This window comes from Galeopterus variegatus, unplaced genomic scaffold, assembly GCF_000696425.1.
Source record: "Galeopterus variegatus unplaced genomic scaffold, G_variegatus-3.0.2 Scaffold313, whole genome shotgun sequence".
Classification (NCBI taxonomy): Eukaryota; Metazoa; Chordata; class Mammalia; order Dermoptera; family Cynocephalidae; genus Galeopterus; species Galeopterus variegatus.
This window is the reverse complement of record NW_007726424.1, coordinates 292,266-307,108: the sequence shown is the minus strand read 5'-3', so window position 1 is coordinate 307,108 and position 14,843 is coordinate 292,266. Positions and strand designations below refer to the sequence as shown.

Below are 14,843 nucleotides of genomic sequence, written 5' to 3'. Positions count from 1 at the left end.
AAAAAAAAAAAAAAAAAAAAAAAAAAAAAAAAAAAAACATGTCATTTTGGATCATTCTGATGAGTAACAATGTTAGGTTCATGTCCCTTATTAATTCCAAGGAAAGCAAGGAGACTGGTTTGCTCCTTTGTCAACACAGTTGTGAAGTTACAAAGATTTACTTACCTTCTTAACATCTTCTGCACTTTGTTTCACAGTATATACTACTTTTTCAATATATTCTGCTTCCCCAGAGTTTTGGGCAGCCTTCCGCTTAAGTGCTTCCACATTCCTCTCTAGCTCGCTGATGCGCTGGGAGGCATTGAACAAAGTTTCTTCAGAAGCTGCTGTTTCAGACTCAATCTAGAAGTATAATGTCAATCATCCAGCAAACTGTTAGTTTAAGAAATGGTAGGAAGTACTACGAGTACAAGTTTAGAGAAAGATTTAAGAGGCTTCTGTGCCATTCTGCTCTAAACCAAAAAAGTAATTACTAAAAATAATTTCAAGAAAGGTTATATGAAGTGCACAACTTTAGTCGTTGCTACATCTCTTATATTCACTTTATTCTTTTGGTACTTCTGATGATCTAAGCTGATCACTGATCAATTCTACACTGATGCAGAATTTTTCCTTAATGACAGTAAAAACTACCCCAGCATCTCAATGTGTTGAGAAAGCATTTTAAGGACACCTGCAAACTTTAGCTAAATAATGTTCACAAATAAGCAGCTGTAAGAAGAGGGATTTCCACATAAATTTCCAAATTAATGTGACTGAAAATTATAACTTCCAGGCAACTTTTGAGTTTTTCTTGTCCACTCTAAGTGTTAAACTCTAGTAGAGGAGATTTCAGCTAATTACTGAAGACACAGGAATGTTCTTTGAAACTATGAAAAGTTTCTATATGATTGTAGATGGCATACGGTCTGGAAAAGTTAGAGCTAGAAACTGTAAATATTCAAAGTTATTTAGGAAAAAATATCTGGGCAACAGATGAGGATCCACATTTGATCTCTTTTCAAAGTAGAATCAATAAACATTGATTTTTAAAAGCTAGCCAAAGTAAACAAGCAGTCTGGCTCATGACAGAAGAACCAATTTCCCTGAGCAATTTTTCTTAAAAATGATCTTCAAAAATGGGTCTATTCAATAGAATTAACTCTGAATAACAATACTGTCATAATGAAACTAATGGATCAGTATAAACGTATGCTAAAGTTTGTAAATATTTCAAGCCAAGGATTCTTGACCTCAAAGTTTACCCATTAATTAACTAATAAAAAATTCTTAGAGAATAATTGTAATTCTTAGAAGATAAGCTTTATAGTTTTATTCTTAAATCAGTGAATAGTTTCTCACAAGCTTTCATAAGCATGGTTTAGTTGGAGGTTTTCTGTGTATCTTATTGTTACTAACCTAAAATACTTCCTGCCCCCAAGGTCCCTGAAAAACAAAACCACCATATTAACTTGCACCATTAAGCCAAATATCTCACCTATAATTTAATATTTTCTAATATGCTTTTCAAAAGAGTAATTTTTAAAAAGTTATTGAAATAAAGTTCACTAAACTGTCATAAGCACACTGAGAAATTTGAAAAACCCAGAGATAGAAAAAATATTTAAAGAGTTACAGGAGTCTACTGGGAAAACATAATTTTTAAAAACTTAAATAAGTAGCCTGTAAAAGGGGTATTATGCTCAAAATTTGAGAAGGAAAAATGGCTTTGGAACTGTTGGGCTTCATTTCACTGATAGCAACAGAGGGGAAGACAGGTTTGTATCAACTAATGGTAGGAAAAGCATCTTGAGAAACCATATCCCAGGTTTTCAACATAAGGAGGATTGGCCTGATAGTGAGTACTGGGTGCATCTAATATCAAAGTATATTCTGAGAACATGCATAGGGATTGGATGTCATTAATTGTCTTCATCCATTTTTAAAAATCAAACTTTACTGAAATTGGAAGGAAAAAAATTACTTATAGAACTGGTTTTTGAAAAATAAAAGAATAACATTGAATTATGTTTGCATTGCAAGTACGAAGGTACTTCAAAAAGTTCATGGAAAAACAAAATTGAAAGATAATACGAATCTTTCTGTGAACTTTTTTGAAGTACATGGTATTTTACTTAAGTTTTCCATGCTTCTGAACAGAACAGATTTGTTAGTTATAACATCTCTGTTAGGTTCCTCTAGAATTTGGCACTGGAAACAGACATTTTGAACTTTGTTGTTTAGTGGTGGTTTTCGAAAGTGTAGTAAAATTCTTGTGAATGACCACCAAAATCATGAGACCCTGGGCCTAACCATGTAGGTTGCTTTTGGGCTGCTTTATAACAGCAGAACAGTTTTCTAAAACTGGATTTTGAAATTAATACTATGCTTTATAATACTGAATGGAGTATAAGCTATTTCGTGAAAGAACAGTTTTTATCTTTCTTAGACTTTTTGTGGGGGAAGTCTGAGGGATCTTCAAAAAGTTCATGGAGAATGCATATCATGAAAAAAACTATTCATGGGTTGCAAAATTTTTTTGCACCAAAATAACCTTGTACTAACTTGGTAAAATATGTCTGAGCAGGATCTAGTTTGAGGCACTGAGAAGGATAAGACAGTTTGAGCAGAACCCCTGTCAGAGCAACATGAATTCTGTTAGAATGGAATAAGAACAAACATCAAATTTATGGTGAAGCTGGGGTGGAAGACTGGTGAAATCACTGGTGCTTTACGAAAAGTTTATGGGGAAAATGCCTCAAAGAAATCAGTAGTTTAAAAATGGATAATTTGTTTTAAGGGACAAGACAATGTTGAAGAGATGAAGCCTGCAGTGGTAGAGGACCAAGGATTAACAGCAGAAACAATAACGAACACCAAAGACATCTCAACTGGTTTAGATGACATAATTCTGACTGAAAAATCAAAGTTGAGCAAACTTTCTGCTGGATGGGTATCAAAACCTTTGCACCCAGATCAGCTGCAGGCAACAGCAGAACTATTAGTGGAAATTTCAAACAAATGGGATCGAGATTCTGAAGCATTTCATTGAAGAATTGTAACAGGAGATGAAACATGACTTTAATAATACGATCCTGAAGTTGAAGCACAATCAAAGCAATGGCTACCAAGAGGTGAAGGTGGTCCAGTCAAAGCAGAAGTGGACCAGTCATGGCAAAGGTCATGGCAACAGTTTTGGGGGGGGGATGCTCAAGGCATTTTGCTTATGGACTTTCTGGAGGGCCAAAGAATGGTAGCATCTGCTTTTCAGGAGAGTGTTTTGAGAAAATTAGCCAAAGCTTTAGCAGAAAAATACCTGGGAAAGCTTCACCAGTAAGTCCTTCTCCACCATAACAATGCTTCTGCTCATTCCTCTAATCAAACAAGGACAATTTTGTAACAGTTTTGATGAGACATCATTAAGTGTCCCACAACCCTCAGTTCCATTTTTCCATGAACTTTCTGATGTCCCCTCATAATGAAGGGGACTTAATGGTCCAACATCTTCATAATCCTTTTTTTTCCCCTTGAAAACATATCTCCACTCATTTTTAGTATCCATGCTAAAAGAGTAGTTCAGATTTATTTAAATTAAAGGAATCCTCTAATGTAAGAATTTTTTTTTCATATGTAACTATAAAATAAACTTACTTTTCTAATAAACAGTATATGTGGGTGTTTTCTCCCATATATAATACTGATTGTAGTGTCTTACCGAAGTTAGCAGATTCTGGGTTCCTTGGATGTCTTCATCTGCTTGTTTAATTGCCTTCTCTGCTGCAATCTGGGCCTTTTCTGCTTCTTCCAGAGCTTCCTTTACCATATCTGCAGTGACTTTAACATCTGTTGCACTTTTGCTGAGTAAAAGAATGAGACAATATATTGTTGGTGAACATGAAAAAAGTACTTCCTCTTAGAAAAGAACACTTCTTTTAAAGGATAGTCTTCCTGAAATGATCCAGAGACTCACACAGGTCATTTTTAGAAATTTCACTGATTAAATAAATACTTTTCTACTCCATGCTAGATACACAAAATAAGCCCCTTGGAGGCCATCATGTCTTTAGATACCTGGCTCTTTTAGCTTCTTCTAACAACATCTCAGCTCTGGCAATGTCGGCAGCACTTTGCTGTAGAATGACCTCTACTTGAGAAAGGCTTTCAACTCGTTCACGTATGTCTTCTGTCAAGTTCTGTAACTGCTGTGGGGTGCTAGGCATTTCCATCTTCAATACCTCGTTAGCAACTGCTTCAATGCTGTCCAAATCAGCACTATCCTCTGTGAAAAGCAAAGATGGCCCCATATAGACGTGAAAAATCATGGATGATTCACTGATTCAATCACTTATCTCCTATGCGACTAGCACTGTGGGGTTACACCAAGAGAAACACACTTCCTGTTTAAGAGTTTATAATCTAATTGGGTACAGAGATGAGACTCACCCACCCACACACAAAAGTAACTACAGACCGAGTACCACTAGAATTTGTTGTAGGCTGGGGTAGTGAGGGAAGACTTCATGGAGGATGAGGAACTGATTAGGTTTTGAAGGATAACAGGATTTGAAAAAAAGAAAAGACATTTCTGGAAGGAGAGGTGGTATGGGCAGAGAATGTTATGTGAAAGTCTAGCAGAGTGAATGGTTTAGATTGTGGAAAACCACAGAGGTCGGAGTTTAAAGCTGGGACTTGAAGACGATGAAATGTATTAATTGAGGTTGGAAGAATAGCTAGGAAACAATTGTTAATGCAGATACAGAGTTGATATCCCTTATAAATTATCTGGATTTAGGAAATTGTAGGAAGGGAGAAAATTATAGAAGAGAACCAGGATAGTGTATTATCAGCAAAGCCAAGGAGTTTCAAATGTCAAATGTGAAAGGTGGTTAAAAACAAAACAAAAAAAATGACAGAGGTTAAGCCTCAGATGTCAGATCCTCATTCAGTTTTAAGCTGTGTGTGTTTTAAACTGTTAAAGGACATAAAAATAGATCCCAAAGGATTTATTCAGAGGAAAATATGTGCTTGAATGACAGTTTCCACAGGATATTCCCTAAGATATCCTTAGCAAATATTGTTGACTCCTTACTTATTAGCCATTCCCTTTTTCCTTGCTAACAATTCTGATTTTTTTCAGGCACCTACCTTTAAGGTCAGGTAAAATAATCAGCTTAGCATTAAATCTTGATTAGTCTGCCAATTACTGTAGTCACATTTCACTTTTCAGTGACACTTACTCACGGGGCATGTGACTCACTTTTGGACAATGAGATTTATGGGGATGACTACATAAAGGTTTCGGGGGAAGGTTTCCTCCTTTTTAAAAAGATACAGCAAGAGAACAGGTGTGGTCTCTTCTTCTATTAGATACTATTGTATCTTTATGTTAAGTCCAGAACTTTGGCAGCCTCCTTGTAGCCATGAGGAGAGCTAGCTTGAGAACAAAGCCAATATGCTTAAACTAGTAGTGTAGAAAGATGAAAAGTGTGTGGGTCCCTGACCCATGAAGCTATCCTACTACTGGACTTATTTTGTGAGATAATAAACATCCTTTTTTGATTAAGTGTATTTCAGTTGAGAGAGTTTTCTACAACTTAGAGCCAAAACCATCCTTACTGATAACACTTGAACTGTGCCAGTAACACTTGTGATCTGTACCACAAATTCTAGAGATTTTCTTGTTCTCACAGAACACTTAAGTTACAGAGGTGTTTAACTGTGGGCTTAATATCCTGTAAATAATAGAATTACAAAGCTTTGGGGGCAATGCCAAAATAAACTCCACTTTGTTAAGGTTCTAATGACGTTATATGTATTGTCTAACAAATTCTGAATTCAATTCTCACAGTAAATGTTTGACTTCTAGGTAAATGTAGTAGTTCGACTTCTAGTAGTAAATTTTGATTTGCTACTAGGGTTTCCCATCGGGTGTGTCTGCATCGACATAACACTGGAAAAGTTTATTTAAGATTATTTAATACACATATATAGGCTTAAGAAATGTTCCCATTTCTTAACATGGACATTTTTCTTATTTGGGAATGTCACCTGATATCCTGCCAGAAATGGATTTTATCTAAAATGCAGATTTGAGTTATGGACTCTCAAAACAGAGACTCTTATATAGGAACAAATGTCTAAAGTAAAATGAAAATGAAAAAATGCCTTACGGGTCAAAAAGTTTCTGATTTGCTTGATCAGATTTCTCAGATCCTCATTACTCTTGTCCACTTTTTCTTTGGTAGCATTTGTTTTCAACAGAACATCTTGAGCATTCTGTTTTGCCTCATCTGCCCTCAGTTTTGCTTCAGAGACCTAAATATGAAGAATAAATTACCCACGGAACAATTTTGCTGTTTCTGAAGGAGACCAGAATATTAGAAATGGCCAAAAAATGATGCTGAAAAACTAAACATTTAGAATCATGTCTCTAGGAAAAAGTATAATATTCCTAAATGAACTGAAATTATTCTTATATAGGTAGAGCTAGCATTTAAAATGTTTTCAAGTTGTTTTTAACTCCTCCAAATCATTTGGTGACCTATCAAATATTCCCTAGTCTTTTTCTCAGGTACCCACATAAATACTTCAGTTAAGAGTATGTGTCACTTTAGAAGACTAAATGCTCAATTACTTAGTGTAGAATTTTTGTAGTACAGCTGGATGTACTCGTAATCCTGGACCCATGATAGTAACATGGTTGTCTCAAATTGTCATCAGTTTAAAATTTGCACCTCTTGCTCTAAAGCACATGCTATTTCCCTGTTAGTAAGGAGAAAGGAAATTCTTTATCTTTGAATAAAATCTCCTCTCTCTCCTCTGACCTCACAGAAACATGAACTTTTCATACTTGATTGTTCATACAGACTGTGAAATGCTCTTTTCATTTTAGTCAGCGTTTAGATTGATTTCTCCCTTTCAGATCCTCTTGTCCACAGGGAAAGCAAACAAACAGACAACAAAAACTCTGACTGTCCACTCAATTACCATCTTGGAGAGCTGTTCCACTTCAGCCAGGGCACTCAGGACATCTCGATCAAAGTCCATGGCTTTCTGCCAGGCACTGTGTGCAACAGTGACCAGACCACCACAGCCAGGCCCCCCACACTTCTTTTGTCCTTCATCAGTTCTGCAGTTTGGGCCGCCACATTCGGTCTCAGAACAGGAGGCCCCTGGAGGCGTTCCACAGGTCTGCAAGAAGCCAAGGAGCAGGCACAAGGGTTCACATAGTGAGTCTGCTGCAACATAACAGCTGTGCAGGGCCTGGGTGGCCCCAGAGAACATGTAGGTGGTCCTCAGCAAGGGTGCTTGAAAACATAGTGTTCAGAAGACAGAATGGAGAGAGGAGCAATGAGTTTAGGAATAAGCTAACCTGTTTATTTCCAAGGAAACAACAGAAGTTTACAACTCATCAATACTTTCTGCCTGAATTAATTAGAATACCATATGGGCTCTGCACAGGATGCAAACATTATCTGCAGTATAAAGCTGAATTCTGCCAATGTGAAGGCCAAAGAATGCTTCCCTTTTTTTTCTATCCAGGTAGATTTTAAAATAGGTATTGCAAATGTTCTTTGGGCCTAGCACCACATTAACTGCTCTGGTGAATACAGAGACCTAAAAGGCCTATTATCTACCCTTTTAGTAAGCTGCCCTCTAGTTAGGAAGACAGGATCGTGCCACATAAAATAGCCAAGCAGAGGTCAGATGCAGCAAGTATAAAGGAAAGTAGACACAGGAGAGACTGCTGAGGATTGCAGTAGTTGTAGCTGGGGAAGGATTTGCTGGCTGGTGGGATTTGAGCAGAGGAAGTGGGAGAACATTCCAGATATGAAAGGAAGAGAGAAATCAGTACAAAGGAAGAAAGGTGGATGTAGCTTTCCCAGATTACCCCCACCCCCACACACACCCTTTTCTTATCCACCAGAAAGATCATCACTTGGTCATGGCATATAAATGCAAATTGTGATATTCTAAGTGTGCTATATGATGGAAAAGGCTGAGGAGGAAGAATACTGTATTTAGAGCTATTCTTTTGTGGAAAATGCTCATACTGAAAAGAGGCCAAAGATATACTGCAATGAAAAGCAGTTAACAGAATATTCCCAAACAAAAATAGTATTTTTTTTTTTTTTGTCTTTTTGAGACCGGCCGCACCGCGCTCAGCCAGTGAGCGCACCCGCCATCCCTATATAGGATCCGAACCCGCGGCGGGAGCGCTGCTGCTCTCCTGAGTGCGCCACGGGCTTGGCCCAGAATAGTATTGTTTTTAAGAAGTTAAAAAAAAAAAAAAAAAGTTTTTGGATATGTAATCAGCTCTTTGGCCTAATAATTTTAAGATAATTAAGATAATTATAGTCAACATTGCATTCAAATTATAACTAAAATAATCATCTTTCACGTGTCTGGTTTACAGTACATAAAAAGCTTCAGAAAATAAAGTTTATTCTGTATGCTGTAGAAGAACACAAGTCTTAAGACAAGTCTTAAGAAGTGTAAAACTTTCGGGATGCTTTCTAAAAACAATCTGACAGCACACTAGAAGATCTGGTTTGTTTCAACAGAGGCAGACATGAAAAAAAAGCATGGTTCAAGCTAAATACCCATAAAGATAAAGGCCTGGAGATACTTGAAAAACACAAAGTGTAAATTTCTCTCTACAAAAGATAATGGCAGTATGAAATCTATAGAGTCCTCATAGGATAACTAACAGAGGCAAATAGACAGTAAGAGAACTGAAGAAGCTGGCTAATGCCCAGGTAGCTTACCAGGTGGAAAAGCAAGCACAGAGAAGGGCACACATTTGTGAGGCCAGAGGAAACCCCTCCCACCTGCCACCCATTCCCAAGATGCCTTGTTACAAAGCAGAAATCCTTTTAGCATGGTTAGCTGCTTCTCATTGTAGTTTGCTGAGATTTTGTGATGACTGATTTTTTTTTTATTAGAATTTGTAAAGAAGGAATCAATACTGCAAGGAAAGACTGAGAGGATTGGCATTTCATGTATGTATAACAGTGTTGTCTACTGTTAGGTGTAATTCACACATCGCCCTGGGATTTCATTTTTCCTTTTTTTTCCCTCTCTCTCTGTAGGAGTTTATACTACTTCAAGTAATAAAACCTATGAAGGGCCTTCATTTTTCTTTTTTTCTTCTTAATTTTTCTTTCACTTTTCACTTAAAAAAAGGTGACAGGAGATCTCCTTAGTTCCTATTTCCACTAGATGCTGTAAAGTTTCACAAGATAATGAATATAAAACTTTGCAGGCATTGATTAAGTTGTTCACCATACAGTACAAACAGTGTGTTCTGGTCTATTTCAGAGAAACTGAGGGTGTCAAAGGAGGGAATACTATTACTAAGACAAAGCTGTAATGAGGTTTGATCTCTTCACAGTCTGCTGTGTCCCTCCCCTCTATGTTTACTGTTCCTGTGTATTTCTAGGCTGAGAGAACACAAGCCTTAGTCTATAAAAAATACCCTCCAAATCCTCTCAGAAGGTATCTTTCCATGAAAAACAAGGAGGAAACAGCAGGAAGAATAAGGGTCAGTTTGGCTTTTTTTGGCTTTCTGCCTGATTTTCATTACACTCACTACTCAATTTCATTTGGCTCCAGAGTTACTTTTTAAAACCTTCTGAGAAATGAATCTACTTTCTAGTCTGGTTTCAGGGTTAATCTTCACCAGGTAAAGTTACTAGAACAAAGGAACATTTTACCTAATACCCATGGAAAAAATTCTTTTGCTCCCTTTACTTTTTTTAGGAAGTTCTTCCCAGAATGATTGTGAATACTTCCACTGAGATGGATTTTGCACTTTCAAATCTTAACAAAGTGAAAAAGAAATGTCCACAGTATAAAAAGAATCAAGTTTCAATAAGAAGTCCCTGAGTCAGTACAACAGTATGGGAAAGTAGTCACGATTTTTTGGTTGTACAACAGAGAAACAGCTGGTAGAAGAGAAGGCTAGAAACCCACACGCTGTTTTTAATCTGGCTTGGTCACGGATATCCCATACTGTGGTCCGTCCACAGACTGGAGCCTGGGAGTTTCACTCCTGCTGATTCGTTTGCAAACTGAACAGTATTAAAAACAAAGTAGGGTGTTTTTTTCTCCTAGAGCACCACAACAGTGAGGCCAAACCCCCAAACCTTACCATTTCAGCAGCAGCTGACAGGTCTAGACTTTGCAGTTTGCCTGCCAGTTCATCAAGAAGGCGAGACTGTTCCTCTTGTTTTTCCCTGAACTGGGACTCTCGCTCCAACATCAAGTCTTCTACTCTGTCTCGCGTGAGAGCCGACTGCTCCACAGTGCTGTTGGGATCTGTGGTGGAGGCATTTACCCTCTCTTCTGCCTCAAGAGACATCTGGAAATACTTGGTAATGCTATCCAAGGCGCCTAGGGCAGGAAATGGAATTGCCCACAGTTAATCTCATTGTACCCGATTTCCTCACCAAGCAATATCCATATTTGGTGTCCTCTGGCCCTAAATTTAATGTAAAATTTTAAAATTCAAGAAAAAAAATCTCTATGAAGAAGTATAGTCTTCCTCTCATAACCAATGAATATGTTTTGTCCCATTAGCACCTAGTCTAGCTCTGGAGGATGCCAAAATTCTGGGTGAAAAAGGGAAAATTAAGTCACTCATGCAGATATTTCTATACACAGGCAAACATCCAGTTTTTTCTAAATAGCTGGTGTCAGGCAGCCTGTAGATTATATGTCCTGATGATTTTTCCCTTTTCTCAGTCATTTAACTATTCAGATCCACTCAAATGATTGGTATTATGTTTATAAAAACTGAGATGTTCTGGCTTTAGTGACCTAGTCCAAAGGAAAAAAAAAAAAAAAGGCAATTATACATTAAATAGGATGGATAGTATAATCTAACATATTTCTACTTTCTTTCACTTTTTGGGGAGGGTCTTACATAGTACAGGATATCAGTAAATGAAGAATTTGCAAAAATTATTTCCTTACCATTTTTGAATGTAAAAGGATTTTCAGAAGTATCAACTTATTATTTCAATTATTCAAAAGATTCCCTTTCCAAGAAAGGCAAGAAAAACCAGGGGGTTAAACCACTAACTGGAAAAATTAGGAAATGGGCATCTAGAATGGTGTCCATTACACTGTATTAGAATAGACAACTACTGTCACTCACTCTGTGGGACCTTTGCTATGTCTCTCAGGCTCTCTGTGCCCCAAGTCGTCCCATATTTGTAAAATGGGGATTTTAATCCTCATTTGTGCTGGAAGACTCAATGGGCAAAAGCTTTAAAATTATTAGAAAGCACTTTTTTTTTTTCTGAAAGGGCTATATTAAAAGATTAGACAGATAATTAAATCCACTGTCAAGAATTGAGTATTTGTACAAAAACTGCTCACCCCGAATATCTGAGTTTTTGATAAATTCAAGTTGTTCAGCAAGTTCTTTTACAGTGTTGTCTAGGTTCTCTGCTTCTGTCTGTAGAGAATCCAGTTCTTTGGCTGTTTTGTACAAAAACTGCTCACCCCGAATATCTGAGTTTTTGATAAATTCAAGTTGTTCAGCAAGTTCTTTTACAGTGTTGTCTAGGTTCTCTGCTTCTGTCTGTAGAGAATCCAGTTCTTTGGCTGTGCTGTTGCTTTGTGAAGCTGTATCAGATAATTTCCCTTCTACTTGAGCCATCTTTTCTGTAACATCTTTGGTTAGTTTCCTGTAACGAGAAAGGTAAACTTACCTACGTAAAATAAACCAAAGGGGATTTTTTTTTCATTTCTTATTTTACCAATGTACAATACAGTTGCTTTTCATGTCCCTTTATCAATTCCTCCTTTCCACCTCCCTCTCCCCACCAAAGGGGATTTTTAGTTTTATTTTTACATTTTCTACTAATACTGTATCTATTACTCTGTAATTTCAAGCCAATTCAGTAATTTGTAACAATTTTCCCCTTTCTAAGTACTGGTGTTATTCTCCTTATCATAAAAGATTATATTAAGATTGTATTAGGGCCGGCCCGGTGGCGCACTGGATAGTGCGCCGCTTGGGAAGCGCGCCGGCGCTCCCGTCCGAGGGTTCGGATCCCATATACAGACCGGTTCCCGCTCACTGGCTGAGCGAGGCGCGGGAGCAACACCGAGGCTTGCGATCCCGTTGCCGGTCCCCGGTCCGGTACGGGGGCAACACTGAGGGTTGCGATCCGTTGCTGGACACGGAAAAAAGACAAAAGACCAAAAAAAAAAAAAAGATTGTATTAAATCTAACAATTTGTCTTTCTTCAAAGACTTTGGAAAAAAACACAAGGTAACACGCAGCTATGTTGTCGAAGATGGGCCACTTGTGGGATTCCAAATCTCTGCTGTAACATCAGCATAGGTGAGTGTGGAGTTTCAGCTTCATACGTAAGCAGCTTAAGTCCACATCAGCACAAAAACTCAAAAGACAGGCAACTCCAATGTAGAATAATGCCTCCCCACCCGCCAAAAAAACGTTCTTCTCTGAGCCTCAGGGGATCTCCTTCCAGTTGAAAAGGCAGAGAGGAAGCCCTACAGCCCACCACGAAGACAACAGGAGCCACCAAAATCAGCTTTTTATAAAGTCTCCCCTTCAAGCAAGGTTCCATCAAAGGACCTTCCCTTTTTCCAAGAAGAAAAAACCCTTTTATTTTTCATAAGAAAGAAGGTAGTATCTCCTGAGAATGAAGTATTAAACATTTAGCTTTCACAATATTTCTTTGGAATCTAAACTCAACTCCATTTTGTTTTATATCTTCACATCTCCAAAGCTATATTTTTGGCATCTATTTTATATTACTGTGTATATACAGTATGTGTGTGGGAGTGTGTGTGTGTATCACAAAGAAAGTAATATTTGAGAAGGCCTTTCCTCTGGGTATTACTGGTTCACTTAATTGAATACAATTGTCTTCCCTATAAAAAACTGGGAAAGGGCCGAGCCCGTGGCGCACTCGGGAGAGTGCGGTGCTGGAAGCGAAGCGACGCTCCCGCCACGGGTTCAGATCCTATATAGGGATGGCCGGTGCGCTCACTGGCTGAGTGCGGTGCAGACGACACCAAGCCAAGGGTTGCAATCCCCTTACTGGTCACGAAAAAGACAAAAAAAAAAAAATTGGGAAAATGTGAAGATGTTGAAAGGTTGAGGGCCGTAGAAAAATGATATTTTAAGGCTCGGATAACTAACTAAAAAACAAGCACTTAAAGGGATCATCTGATTTGGTAGATTAAATTACATTTTGTTAAACCCAGTGACATTTTCCTGAGGATAATATACATAGTTTCTTTTTTCCATGCTTTCTTTTATTAATCTGTTGATTCACAATAGGCTTTCATTTCCTCTCAGGTCTCATAAAAAGCTACAATTAGAAAAATCAAATCTAACATTACATATTTTTAAATAAGGCCACTTTGAATCCTAAAACATGCATCCTTGGATATTATGTTGAAAAAGGATTAATGAAACTAGTTCTCCTAAAATGGTTACAATCTATCTCATTAAATGAATAGTGAAAGTATAGAAACAGAGCTGTTTTGGGAATGTAATCTCTCTTTTGGCAGGCTCTCAAAGGACACCAGACCTTTTCCTTCTCCCAGAGATTACAAGAGACTCAGGCCAAGAATCATTTCCTAAATGGGCTTGCACTCGATTGCAGCCTTGCAAAACTTATGATCAGTGTATTTTAAGAGGCAAAGTCTTTTTAATAAAGTAAAATGCCTCATTAAATGCATTATCACCCCTCATCAGACATTTCCTAATACCCTGGTCAACCACATGGTTTGGGCACAAAACCTGAGGCATTAAATCAAGGGACCAGTTACTTTAAATCTGTAGGATCTTAGGAAGAATCCTCTACAAAGTACTTGAGCTAATAATGTCGCCTGTTCTCTTCCTGTTCTCATACATAAGGGGAAATGAAAAGTCCATGTGGCTTCTTAGAGATGCTGATTAAAGTCCCGTCACACAAAAAATGTTACTGTAATTCTGTCATAATGTAAAATCACCTTCTCAATCTATAGGATCTAGCTGTGAAACAGTCCTCTCGCTCATGCCTAGATGGTGAGTCTGCAATAAAAAACCATAGCATCTGAGGAAACACAAATGCTTCATACCCTTTCCTGTTTTGTCCTTCAGCTGCTAGGTCTTACTGTACTGTTTTTTTTGGGTGTCCTTTTTGGCAAAGGCAGTTGGAATATTTGAGGGCAGAGAAGAAGCTAGGAGAAAGGTAGAAAAGTCCTTGAGAAGAAGTTCAGCATCTCAGCTCAATTCTCAATTTGTTTTGACAAAACAAATACTATTAAATTGGAGAGATAATTACCCAGAGAAAGGCTAGGAAGAGGATTTTTCATTGGACAGAAGTTGTTATAATTGGATGAGTGAAGCACTAGTCTAGTGGACCAATAGCTGAGCTGCAGAAATAACTTGGAAATGAGTCTTATTTGCAGTAATAGAATAATAACAATTTATATTTACAGTTTTTTGCAATTACATTTTCATTTCATAGATCAATCCTTTTGTTGCTCTGTAAGGTAAAGGCAAATAATTATTCTCTCCCTCCTCCACAAGAGAGAAAATAGAAGCGTAGAACTTAAGTGAATTATCCAGTTCATGAGCCTAGCACGTATCAGAGCTGCAACTCAATTACGGATCTTTTGTCTCCAAATCCAGTGTTCCTTCCATTCTACTGCCTTACTGCACTATTTGCAAAGAGGAGTGCTAAATATGATGAGCTCACATTCTGTACTGCAACCTGCAGAATTCTGGTCCCCAGTGATGTGTCAACATTCATTCACCCAAATGCCCAGAGTCATGACTGCTGAAAAATAATTGGCCTAGAATCTGTTTTCACTCACAGGACTAACCAGAT

The 14,843-nt window shown here is 37.7% G+C and overlaps 1 protein-coding gene across 2 annotated transcripts in view; it reads right to left on the bottom strand.

Moving 5' to 3' along the window:
- Positions 1-14,843, bottom strand: part of LAMB1 (laminin, beta 1) — a 71,728-nt gene that overhangs the window by 2,995 nt on the left and 53,890 nt on the right. Inside the window, exons 26-33 of one of the 2 annotated variants that reach the window (XM_008567362.1) lie at positions 11,585-11,675; positions 11,365-11,458; positions 10,133-10,374; positions 6,967-7,170; positions 6,150-6,294; positions 4,051-4,258; positions 3,695-3,836; positions 166-342 (exon numbers count right to left, since the gene is read on the bottom strand). In XM_008567362.1, the coding sequence (XP_008565584.1) occupies positions 166-342; positions 3,695-3,836; positions 4,051-4,258; positions 6,150-6,294; positions 6,967-7,170; positions 10,133-10,374; positions 11,365-11,458; positions 11,585-11,675 (1,303 nt within the window). Of the gene's footprint in view, positions 1-165; positions 343-3,694; positions 3,837-4,050; positions 4,259-6,149; positions 6,295-6,966; positions 7,171-10,132; positions 10,375-11,364; positions 11,459-11,490; positions 11,676-14,843 lie in introns of both variants that reach the window. The other variant, XM_008567364.1, reaches the window with a different exon arrangement.